We start from the raw sequence: 12,928 nt of genomic DNA on the forward strand, positions 1-12,928 counted from the left end.
GCTTGATTGCCATATGTTGCAACACTGTTTTTTTCCTAAGAGGTGATGATCATTTCAGATACCTTGTGAATTATGTAATAGATTTGTGTGTCTACCTGAACTGAGAGTTTGCTGAAAACCTGCACCAGTGCAATAGGCCTCAATAACTTTCAGAATCTGGGCATCCTCTTCTAGTGCAGCAGTACCTGCAAAACATTGCAAATATTGGCTAAAAGCAATATATTTTGGCTTCTTTTTTCTCTTTCAAAACCCTTGCAACAAACTCACTTATGAGGAGAGACAGCCTTGCTTGTATGACAAATGGTATTGTCTCTGGGAGTGAGCCAGAGATGATAGGGACGGAGAGCTTTGTATTTCACATGAAGGCCAGTTAAGTGGAGTGGTGCCTACCACTGGCTGAGGTCTGACTAAAGGAATGATGGGGATACTGGATAGCAAGTGCTGTGAAGAGTGAGGTAGCTACTACCCACGGTATGAAGGACTTGCAGGGGAAATAAGTGCACTTGTTAAGAAGCTGCAGGCTTAAAACCCCACTGCCAGGATCCTCGAGAGAGGTACAGCTAAAAACCAGGACGCCCTGATTTCTAATCCTGGCTCTGCCACTGTCTCACTCTGTGACCTTGGGCAAGTCACTTATCTGTTTTAGGGTTTTGTACTGCCACTCTTCATCACAGTATCTGATCCCCTTCCATGTAAAAATCAAAAGTTACGTCCTAAGTAGACCTCATGGAGTCTCCGACAGATCTCCCTTAGCATGATAAAAACATTTGGGGGGGGGAGGGGGCGAGAAGGAGAGTTAGATTTTATCAATTTTTTTTTTGTTGGCAGGGGTTTAGCAGTACAAGAAGAAGCCTGCATTGGGAATATTACTCTTATGTTGGAAAGCTTTTTTGAAGAGATAGGTTTTGCAGTGTTCCTTAAAGATAGGCAGACACTGAACTGGCCTGATCTCCTCTGAAAGTTAGTTTCATAGCCAGATCCCCTTGACAAAGAAAGTTTTGTCCCCAGCTCTCACAGGCTTCCTTCTTGGGCTTTGTGATCTGCATTGTCCTAGAAGAGCACAGCTATTGTGACGTTCATAGATTGAAATTCAATTTAACCCATTAACTGCTTTGAAGATTATCATCTCGGTCCCTGTTTCCCTATCTGTATGGTGAGGATAATAACTTCCCTACCTACCTCATCATGATTTTGTGATGCTTAAATCAATGGGAAAAGTGATATAAATGCTAAGCATTCCCACAAGGGTCTCACAAAACTAAGATAGATGGCAGCTGTGCATGACATAGTGGGAAGCTTATGAGTATGACGAAGGCTTTCAAAAAATCTCAAAAACAAAGTACCTTTAGTTATTTATGTGCAACATAGGATGCATTGAACAAATGGCTCTGTTTTCATTTAAAATCTCATGTAAATTACTTTGCAAACAGAATTCCCCTACAGAAAAGAAAACACTTACTTTTTCTAATAACAAACTCCTCATCAGATGCTTTTCTTTCCGTTTTCCTTTTAGGAAGAAACTTCTTCATTGTCTTTGGACTCTTGCTGGAATCCTATAGAGAAACAGACTTTCCTTCTAAATAAGAGCCAAAGGTAGCTAAAATAGCAGAGCAATTCAGACTGAATGTGGTTCATTGCATTATGCACTAAACTCCTTTGCACGCAATTATAAAGTTAAGGAACGTCACAGCACTTAGGGCTATTTCCTGCAGTAGGTCTGTGTGCACAAATCCCAGTAAAAGCAACGGGAACTGTGCATGTATCTCAGGGAAATGACTGGGGAATAAAACGCAATCAGATGAAATATAATCTTTTGGTAAGTGACTCACATAAATTCACTAGAAATATCAGTATGATCAACTTTTCTGTGGTCAGTTATAAAATTCCCTATGGAACTGTATGCATGTTAATTCCTATACTACATTTTTGTTTATAATATAGAACATATCATAAATGATATAGTGTTTGTTTATATATATATACACACACTATATCTGTGTGTGTATAATTATAAACACCTTCCCACACACATATGTATGAAATATAGGCATATACACACAGAGTTAGTGTCTGATAAGATTGTAAAGATAAGAAACAAGTTTTTAGTTCTTTTGTTGAGCCACAATCATTCTGATTGATTTTGAAAGCATTTGTATATGACAGGTTATGTGTAATATATATATCAAGGCTAAAAGATCTGGTAACTATACAAATAACAGGAGTGTCATGTTTTTCATGCAATTCAGCCTTTGTGTCACAGTCCTAAATATTTTTTGTGAGCCTGTTCAAAATGTATGAGCCTGTTCAAAATGTATACCAATCAGAATTGAGTCATACTGTAAATTATTAAAAGCAGGCACAATTAGGAAAAAGCAAACAGGAGAGGAAGAATCTGCTTAATAAAGGTCACAGCACAAGCATTCGATGTTACAATAAGCCAAAGAGATGTATCTACCCTTACCTTTAAGATATAAGACATCCTCTAAAATGAATATGTAAAGAAAGAGAAGATGAGTGTGAGTGGTCGATGATTTTATTGACCAAGTCCATTTAATCAATAATTCTAAAACAACATTTAAATGTTAGTGTTGCAATTAATGTGCTACAAGGATTGTCACACCCTCAATATCAACATGCAAAAGAACCAAAAAGGGCATGGTTTCATGCAAAATTATGAATGTTGAAAAATAAATGAAATATGAAATACATGGCAAGCAGGCATTCATATACTCCTAATACAGCAAAAATAGTGATCATGCTTCAATGAGTAGTAGTAGGATGTCAGTAAATACTGCCTATTTATAACCATACATCTTAGAAATGCAGTAAATCACGAAAAATCCAACCTCAAAATGCAAGCTAAGGCACTGACTCTGTAGCGGCTCTGCATCCACAACTCCCACCCACCCAGACTTGCAGAGAAGCTGTAGGGTCAGGCTCAGGGGTGTTGCTCTAGGCTCAGATTTGTTTCAAGAACAGTAACCCTTTCTTCAAGTCAATTGGGGTGAGGGAACATTTGGTGTCAAGGTGGCAATGCGCCCTGGCGTGCTGTGAACTGTGTTTTCTAAAGCAGAATGGGACCCTTTCCGAGCGAAATTATTTTTTTTCCTGATCAACGTCCCCCTAAATGGGAGACTGCTACAGTGCGAGGCATTGAAATACACCAGAACTCTCCTCCTACTTCATTAGAAATAGAGTTTCCCCTACAACCATCGTCAATATGGCCCCAATCCTCAGCAGGCACACAGCAACACGGTGGAACCGCTGTGGATCTGTTGCAGAAGAGGACAGAAAGATGCCAGGAGATTTTGCAGGGAGGTGTCCACACACGCTGCATCCAATAGGGTCCCGCACCATGGGTTTCTGTGGTATCCATTTGCTCTGAGGACAGTGTGGTGTGGACAGAGGTTGGCTGAACCTCTACTTTTCCCTTCCCTAGTGTGGGCTACAAAGGCCACAGAAACTATTCTAGTCCTTAGGGTGGATTAGCAAAGTAGCTCCCTGGCCTGATAACCTGCTGTCAGGTGTTCCCCAGCAGTTAGACAAGTTTCATAGCCGAAGTACTGAGGGCCAGATTTGCTCCTACAAGCAGCTCTTACTACAAATGGTTTTGTGGGGTCTCTGGGAAAGACCCAGAGAACCTATATGATATGGGTTTTGAGGCAAGATTCCTCCTCCGGGTGCACTCACGCACGTGGTGCCCTCTGACCCAATAGAAGTTGCTGTTTGCACAGAAATGTGCTGCTGTAAGAAGAAACCTTACAAGTCATGCAAACCAGGTAATTTTTCAAGCTAGGAAATGTGTGTCACACCCCATTACCCCAAATATGGACATGAGAATTTACCGATGGGCACCTGCTCTGTAATTTCAAATTATGACTAGAAACAGAACAGGAAAAATGACCCAGTTTACATGGAAATGGCAGCACTGATACACAGTGCGTAAGCAAGGTTCTGGGGTTTCCTGAATGCAGCTAGCTATGAGAAAGAGCACAAAAATCTGTGAAATTCCGTCCTACGAACAAGAAACCAATTGAAATCTCAGTGGATGTCTAAAAATCTCCTTTCTTTCCATCAAACTCCACCCCCCCGCCCCCAAGGCAATAATGAATTTCTTTCAATTGAAGCTCTAAATTCTCTTTTCAGAAATGGATTTTTAAAATCACTTTTATATGTCTCATAACAGGAACCTGACCTGGTCTGATTTCTCATCCCCATTACATGGTTGTATTCATGAGGTGCAGCCTAAATTTTAAAAGGTCTCTTTCAAAGCCATTACTGTGCGCTAGGTAATTGCGGGAGGTGTGAATTAAGAATGCATTGTGTTGGAGCCCTTTGAGTCACTTAGTGTGTGAACAGAAATGTTATGCCTTTAAAAACAGAGCTGAATACTGGCTTCTAGTCCATGAACATAGCTCCAGTTGGAGTTCATCTGAATTTACACAGGTGTAACACCAAGATCAGAATGTTGCCTTATGTGTTTAAAATTTACGTTTTTCCTTCCTGCTCAAAGTGGGCCAATCAATTAGTGCACATTCCAGATGAGTCACGTCGGATCTGGTTCTACTTGGAATTGGGGTTCTGATTTGCAAAACGCAAACAGCTCTGAAAAGGTTTTTTATCTTTAAGCTACAAAATGATGTCGGGGAGGGTCCACATACAGATCCTAGCAGGTGAGGTCCACTTCCCAAGACCCCTCTTCACAATTGGCGCTAAAGAGCACCCTGCCAGGAACCTCAGTAGAGTGGGTCTGAGCTGAATGGCTCATTCCTAGATCCAATCCTGCCAAAATGCACGTGAGGCATGCTGATAGGGCAGTGTGAGACACACCAACTACCCATGCTGGGCCTGGTCCATAGACATTAAATAAGTGGCTTTTCATTGTCAACCTGGCATCTTTCCAAGAACACTAGCTTCACTTACACATTTTACCTTAAGGTTTGTGTGGCTGGGGGCTGGGGGCTGCCACCAGAACGTTGCCCCTTAGCACCAGGGGCGGATTAATTATTTTGCCGACATAGGTCCTGAAATAATTGCCACCCGTGGCCCCATATGAACTTATTAAACATCAATATTTTCAATATCAACACCAATATTTTCACTTTTTACTTCACTACTACTTTCAACTATTTTTTCTGTCTCACTGTTGGCACTAACTGATACAACAAAGGAATCTATTTTGCACATTTTTGCTATCATTTCATTTTCCCTTTCTTTCTTTTGTATAGCTTTTTTTTTTTTTTAACTGAGAACTGCTTAATTTCTTCCTTCCGGTCATATTATTAATGTTTAGGATTCTCGTGAGTATGTTTACTAAATGGTGTTGCGTCGTCATTGGTGGTTTCAATACGCGCTATGCGTGGTAGAATCGCGGCGTCCCTGATGCCGTGATTACAAAAATGCTACTATTATAAATTTGCCGCCCCTGTAAATTTGTCGGCCTAGGCGATAATATGCCTCTGCTTAGCACACAGGGCATTGCTGACATCCACTTTGTGCAGGGGATCATCGCAGCCTGCCCCCATGCTCTGCGGAGAGTTTTTCATTGTACCGTAGGCTTCACGCACCAGGATTTGACCCTAAGTCACATGGTCATTCTCTTATCACACAACAGTTGCTATGGAATCACCAATAATAAATTCTGTTCTTGAGAAATCTTAAACTGTTTTCTAGACATATAGTCTAACATGTGCTGTGTTGCAATTACCCAGTAATAACTTGTGAATGAGATTCAAAGGGCTGTGGTGTCAATAGTTATATTGGTCAACCTATACATTTTTGGCCTATTTTAAAAAAATCCATTTATTATTGCAAAGCAGTGATTCATCCTTAGATTAAAATGTAGTCAGTGGGCAACAGTTTGTCATGCAAGTATGAAGCTGCTTAGTCAACATTAGGGACTCAGAGCATGCAAAGATTAAGGGGTCTTAAAACCCAATTTAGTTTTCAAAATAAAATTTCTGAATTTTTTAAATTAAAAAAATCATCTCAACTGCCACAGTGATGTCTCAACCCTCCTCCTAAATAATTCACTCCTGCAGCCCGCTGACCCCCTGCCCACCAGGTTTCAGAATATTGCAGGCCCTTATAACAGAAGGGTGGATGACACAAGCCTAGGATGCTTCTAGGACCATGAGACAGTAATGTTCACACCTTTGCTGTAACCAGGATGATTGGTGATTCAGCTGTTTAGTCATCTACTGCTACCGGGAACATTACACAATTTCTCAGTTTATTCTAAGGGAGGGAAGGATGGTCTTGTGGTTAAAACAGGGGACTAAGAATCAGACCTGGTTCTATTATGGGCTTCCCCACCGACTTCCCGTGTGTCACCTAAGCCCTGGAAACTGAGTTTCCCCAGGGGAATAATACTGACAGGGGATCCATGATCTAGCACCAAAAATACAGGGTGGAGAAATATAATCAAAATTAATGGTGGTTTCCTTCCCCCAACTTTCTGTGTTAAGCCCAGTTCTGAGGTCCTCATACGTAAAACTCTCAAATGGAAGTTTTGCCTAAAGACTGCAGGACTGGAATCAGTGGAAAATATTAACTCTTCAATCCTGCAAATACGTATGCACTTAACTTAAAGCACGAAACCAGTTCCATTGATTTGGTGGGACTTACATGCTGAAAGTTAAGCATTTGCATAAGTGTTTGCAAGATCGGGGCTTTATTTTGTGGAATCCTTTAATTTAACACCTATCTTCGTTAAAGGTCATTCAACCTACTCCTTTCTACTATCATCATGCAAAACAACTCTGTGCACAAACTTTAAAGATTTCTATGAAAGGCACAATACGCTGCATGTATCCAAGATTACCTCTTTGTAACCTAGAGCTGCTGATGGTCTGAGTGGAGGAGCAGGTCGGAGACAACTTAAGGTCCAGGGTTTAAGGATTTTGGGCGGTTCCAGTGGTCCACGAAGCTGTCCAGTAGAACTAAAAGTCTGAGAAAATACCTGATGAGATTGTGAAGGCTGTTTGCCTTCACATAGAATCATAGAATATCAGGGCTGGAAGGGACCTCAGGAGGTCATCTAGTCCAACCCCCTGCTCAACTCAGGACCAATCCCCAACTAAATCATCTCAGCCAGGGCTTCGTCAAGCCTGTCCTTAAAAACCTCTAAGGAAGGAGATTCCACCACCTCCCTAAGTAACCCATTCCAGTACTGATGTTAAGTGTCTGTAAAATTTAAGTCTCTTGCCTGAAGTCTCCTCCCCATTTTAATTAAATCAGAATCATTACAATATGTGAGAGGAAAAAAAGGACCTTTCTCCATCTGAACTACTGTAAGATCATGGCTTACCACAAAGATAGCAAGGGACATTAGAAAAATGGCATGAATAGCTAGCTATAGTGTTAGGTGTGAACTCTACAGTCACAGGCATGAGGAGGCCCCAGAACCATGACCTCAATGTGAAAAATCCTGTAGCTCTATAAACTGATCTGAAATCAACAAGATGAAATTCAATAACGACAAGTGCAAAGTACTTCACTTAAGAAGGAAAAATCAAATGCACAACTACAGAATGTGGAGTAACTGTCTAAGTGGTAGTACTGCTGAAAGGGATCTGGGGGTTATAGTGGACCACAAGCTGAATAGGAGTGGCCAATGTGATGCAGCTGCAAAAAAGGCAAATACGATTCTGGGGTGTATTAACAGAAGTGTTGTATGTAAGACACAGGAGGTAATTGTCCCACTCTACTCAGCAATGGGGAGGCCCCAGCTGGAGTACTGGGTCCAATTCTGGGCACCACAGTTTCGGAAAAAGGTGGACAAACTGGAAAGAGTTCAGAGGAGAGCAACAAAATGATGAAAGGTTTAGAAAATCATTTAAACTTGAGACAAGAAGGCTGATGGGGGACTTGATAACAGTCTTCCAATATATTCAGGGATGTTCTAAAGAAGATGGTGATCAATTGTTCTCCATCTCCACTGAAGGTAGGACAAAAAGCAATGGGCTTCATCTGCAGCAAGGGAGGCTTAGGTTAGATATTAGGAAAAACGTTCTAACTACAAGGCTAGTTCAGCTCTGGAATAGATTTCCAAGGGAGGTTGTGGAAGCTTTAAAAACAAGTTGGACAAACATCTGTCAGGGATGACCTAGGTTTACTTGGTCCTGCCACAGCAGAGGGGCCTGGATTTAAGGACTTCTCGAGGTCCCTTCCAGCCCGACATTTCTATGATTCTGTGAAACTGGCTAGATACAAAACCATCTGCTTTTGTCACATTAGGTAAAAAGCCTAGTGACAATACTGAGATGCAATAAATTCAGAAAGGGCTGGAATGGTCCAACATACTTACAGAATGAGGACTCCAGGACTGTGTTTTGGATATTGTCCCTTTGGTTAGCCTTTGCAAATGGTCGAGCCATTCGTGCAAATCCTGGCTGCTGTTACAGGACACTGTGATTCGTTCTATCATGTTCCCTGAATTAGAGGATTAAATTACATTCTTTATAAAATAGCATCAATCCACAGAAGAGAGAAATTCAGCCCAGCTCATTCTGACAACAAGCACCTCCTGTGCTTGCAATGCGATATGGCTGCAAAAAAAAAAGCACTGCATCCCAGAGGAGGAAGGTGCAAGCGCCTCTATATGCGCCTGTTCCAAAGCCCAACTAAGTCAATGGGAGCTTTTCTTCTAGGGTCAGTGGGCTTTGGGGATCAAGCACTCTGTGACTCTGGTATGAATGTATCTGGAACAGTGTACTCGATTCAGGGCACCTCATTGCCGGAAAGATACTGACAAACTGGGGGGAGTTCAGAGAAGATCAGCAGAAATGACCAGGGTACTGGAGGGATAAACTTGTGAGGATTTATTAAAAGATAAATGTAGCTTCACTAAGCAGTAGCTAATGGGGGCCATGATAACAGTCTACAAATACTTACAGGGTTCAAATGCTAATGATGCAGCCAAAGTACTGATCATGGTACAAGGTTGGTCTAACTAGGAGTCGTGGGATGAAATTATGAAAGGGAAAAATTTAGATTGACTATTAGGAAAAGCTTCCGAGCAGTGAAATGTTTTGGGCTGTAGCATGATCTGTCAAGGGACCCCAAGGCACAAGACATTTATAACTAGAATGGACAAGAAATTAGGAAATATAAATCAGGGAACAATGTTGCATTGGTCAGGGATGGACTGGATGATCCAGATCTTTTTCCATTTCTAGCTCTGATGATACTCTGATTCAATGCGCAGAAGTAGTGGCTTGTGAATAAACTGGTAGTAGATTATGGAAGTGGCTCCCAACATTTTCAGAGGACATTACCAATTTAAGCAGACCTTGGCTGTACCCTACACTCCCCTCTTTCCTCAGCATACAAGCTACTGGTAACTCATAATGGAGTCTGAAGCAGCCCAAGCCCAGTCATGGCAGATTAAACTGCACACAGATGGATCAAAAGCAGACCCCCTTCTTGCTCATCAAGGGAGCTGGACACACACAACTCAGATGTCACTGTAGCATAAGAACAAGAAAAGAATAGCATATCATACCAGTGAAAGTGTAAAGCATATCATGCAGTAGCAGCTGGGAACTACTTATACAATAGATGCTGCTCCCACTGGACAGGAAATGCAAAAAGTGTAGTGACCTGTGATTTCAAAAGCATGCTCGGTCCCTTCCGTTCCTTCTAATTTTGTCAGCGTCATTCCTGTTAATGGCAGTTTTCCCTACAAAAAGAAATGAGAATGATTCAGACTCTACATCTATCATTTTTAGCCAATTTGCCTTTCTCAGGAATCACCACCAGAAATCATTGAAGGCTTCAGAAAACCAGAAAAGATTCCCCTTCCGTCTGTGGATCTAGATTTCCCTGTCCTTAGCTGGCCAAACACAAGGTCAAGTCCATTAAAGGAACTCCCATGCTAACTTAATTATAATAGGAAAGGTCACGTTGCACAACTGAGCTGTCAGTCTCAAATCAATGCCAAAGAATACCCATCATGACTCCTTACTATTATCATGATTGCTCGTGTTCATGTGTGCTTGAGTGTGATAAATTGGCATGAGGCTGTTCCTTTCTTGGGAATTATTTCATGCCTCCAGTAGCTTGTTGAGAATAAAGCCAAAAGAGAATGATTTCCACCACTCAGTCGTGTAGTAAGCCCCAGAAAACTCATTGCCTGGAGCATCGCATTATGTAAAATGGAAATTATCAGCCTATGGTTAAAAAAAAAAGGTCATAATGAAAGCTTTTAACCAGTCATTATTGAGATGGGGGTGGTACACGCCACTGACACCCAGTTTGAAGTTTCTATTTGGGTTCAGAATGGTAAAGCCATGTCAGCATTTATTGTGCATGCACCAAAGTAATTGCTCAGAACTCTCTGAGTATAAGAAAGTGAGATATTTTAATTCAAGGGCACTCACGCTGGTGGAAACTGTCTAACGACTCCCCATGCTGTATGTATGGTAAGCTAGAGTTCTCAGTTTCCTGGCGGTGGGGGGTTAGCACCACAACAGAGGAGTTTCAGAAAGCAGAGGAATTTAATCTGATTACAGACATTTGGTTTCCTTCTTTACGCCCAAATACTTGCAACTTCAAATCAAATGTGCCTACCTGATAGATAAACCCAGTCATCCGAGGGCTTGCAGACAACATTAGCAGAACATTGGAAAACAACATGAAATACCTCTCTTCTTTCTCCTAAAGTGAAAAATACGTCCATCTTACAATGCATCACAAAGATTTTCCTCAGAGACATTAGTATAATGGGCCCGATCCAGTTTCAACTGAAATCAAAGGCAATGTTCCCAATGATCATAACAGGACCAGAACTGAGCCTATTAATTTGAAATTTACTTATTTTCTTTACTTAATATCCCTTCAGAGACTATAAACATTCATATATGCATCCTCCCAAGCATTAATTTGGCTGGTAGTGAGAAGTACCAATGCTCTAACTAGGTAAATAATCAAAACCAATAAGAGCTACTGTAGTAAGAAATTACTCATATATAATACACACCCACGTACACATATATATGTACTAGAATATATAACACATATATTAATATATATACAGAGAGAGAGCATTAGAACTACCACATCTCACTTGTTTATTTAAAACTTAAAGGTCAAAACCTGCCCTGATTCTACCCGCAGAACTTCGGGTAACGGCAACAGGAGTAGTGCATATAGATTGATGACAGAACACATTCGCTTGACAATATGAAAACAGCTTTTTGTTTGAGAGATAAATGCCAGCCAGATAGGGCATGAGCCTGCATGGGGCTGAGCACTCAGGATCTGATCCAGGGATGCATTTAAGCACATGCTTAACTTTAAGTATATGAGCAGTCCCATTGACTCCTGAACTTAAAGTTAAGCAGATGCTTAAGTGCTTTGTTGGGCTGGGACCAGAGCTCTTAGTATCTTTCACAAACACGACCATGATAAAGAAAATGTTTAGACCTGAGCATTCTTTTACCATTTTAGCAGCACTGAGAGGGAGAGAAGGACTTTTGCCATGTTAAACACCTTACCTCACTTGCCCCACACTGTACCATGACCTGTGACATGTAGATTACATTGCCCATGGTTTTGATATCCTCCCCTTCCCATCCTGGAATGGACTCTGAAAGGATCTGCAATTCAAGTTGTTTCCTCTTCCTCAGCTCCTGGCACTGTGACTGTAAAGCCGATATCACAGACAAAAAAAAGTTTTGCTCAAATGAGAACAGGAAAACTTCAGAATCAAACCTGCTCTGGCCCACCAAGAAGAGATTTTCTGGCAATGCTCCTATCAGTCTGAGGGCTAACACCAAATGCAGTCATTAGTGTGACCACTTCACAAGGAGAATGTCTTTCTACAGGGCAGATTTTTAAAGGTATTTAGGATTTTGAAAGGCATCTAGACATCTAAAATGCATTGATTTCAATGGGTGTTAGGTGCATAGGTGCTTTTGAAAATCCAACTAGGTGCCTAAATACCTTTAAAAATCTGGCCCTAACATTCTACATTGTATATTACTTATTACTTATTTACGGTCACATGAACCTGGCTAAAGATTATGGCTTACTGTAACTTTCCCTTAATAAAAATTATCAAAAATCTGGCTTTAGAGGAAGACCAGAAGAGACCAGGCCACCACCAATTATCTCAGTGAGAAATGAACAGCATCACTCAGCTTTATACCATAGAATTCAAGCAAGCAGGAAATCTGAAATTTGCTTTATTGTACTAAGTTTGTTAAAGTCACAACAGTTTGATGAATTACAAAGTCAGAAGATATTTTAAAAATGAAAATTAGAAAAAGAGAAAATAAAGGGGCACTGAGGTATATGTCCTTTTGTCAAACCAGCCCTGTACCTAAGTGAAAAATGTACCCCTTTTCTAAGCCAAGGTGGCCACAGAGTGGGAATTGTGAACTTTCTATTTTTGTAGGTTTTTAATGGGAAAACAGCAATTTTGTCCAAACTGTAAATAAAGTGCAAAACTGCATGAAGCAAATCAGCAAATATTTTCCTATTAAATACTGCATAACAAAAACTGTGAATTTTGCACATCTTGAGTACGTAGATAGAGGAATAGAATAACTTAAAAGGAATCCATTTAAGTTGATCTAAAACCAGAATATCTTGTTATAGTTCAACAGAATGGGCCAAACGCTCGGCCTGTCTAAATGCGTATGGCTCCAATGAACAAAATGTGTTGCTCTTCTTTCCTGCTGCCTTAGTTGGCACATGGGAATAATTATACAAGATGCAAATGGAAAAGAAAATGAAAGAGCTGCTGAGAAAAAATTACATTTAAAAAACCCTAAGAATGTCATTATACATTTAGTTTTATTAATTGTATCTAGGTTCAGGAGTTCTGATTATACATACATGATCTCACTCTCTGAGGGCAAAGGGCCTGCTCCGAAACACTCTGTAGTCAATGGGAAACCTCTCATTGACTTCAATAGGCCCT

The 12,928-nt window shown here is 40.8% G+C and overlaps 1 protein-coding gene across 3 annotated transcripts in view; it reads right to left on the reverse strand.

Annotated features, from left to right (window-relative positions):
• Window positions 1-12,928, reverse strand: part of ARHGEF6 (Rac/Cdc42 guanine nucleotide exchange factor 6) — a 65,158-nt gene that overhangs the window by 6,145 nt on the left and 46,085 nt on the right. For 2 of the 3 annotated variants that reach the window (XM_045030888.1, XM_045030891.1), the window contains 8 exons: window positions 11,499-11,645; window positions 10,573-10,659; window positions 9,604-9,682; window positions 8,309-8,433; window positions 6,824-6,949; window positions 2,462-2,482; window positions 1,460-1,553; window positions 96-185 (listed from right to left, as the gene is read on the reverse strand). In XM_045030888.1, the coding sequence (XP_044886823.1) occupies window positions 96-185; window positions 1,460-1,553; window positions 2,462-2,482; window positions 6,824-6,949; window positions 8,309-8,433; window positions 9,604-9,682; window positions 10,573-10,659; window positions 11,499-11,645 (769 nt within the window). The remainder of the gene's footprint in view (window positions 1-95; window positions 186-1,459; window positions 1,554-2,461; window positions 2,483-6,823; window positions 6,950-8,308; window positions 8,434-9,603; window positions 9,683-10,572; window positions 10,660-11,498; window positions 11,646-12,928) is intronic. The other variant, XM_045030889.1, reaches the window with a different exon arrangement.

Source organism: Mauremys mutica, chromosome 9, assembly GCF_020497125.1.
Source record: "Mauremys mutica isolate MM-2020 ecotype Southern chromosome 9, ASM2049712v1, whole genome shotgun sequence".
NCBI lineage: Eukaryota > Metazoa > Chordata > Testudines > Geoemydidae > Mauremys > Mauremys mutica.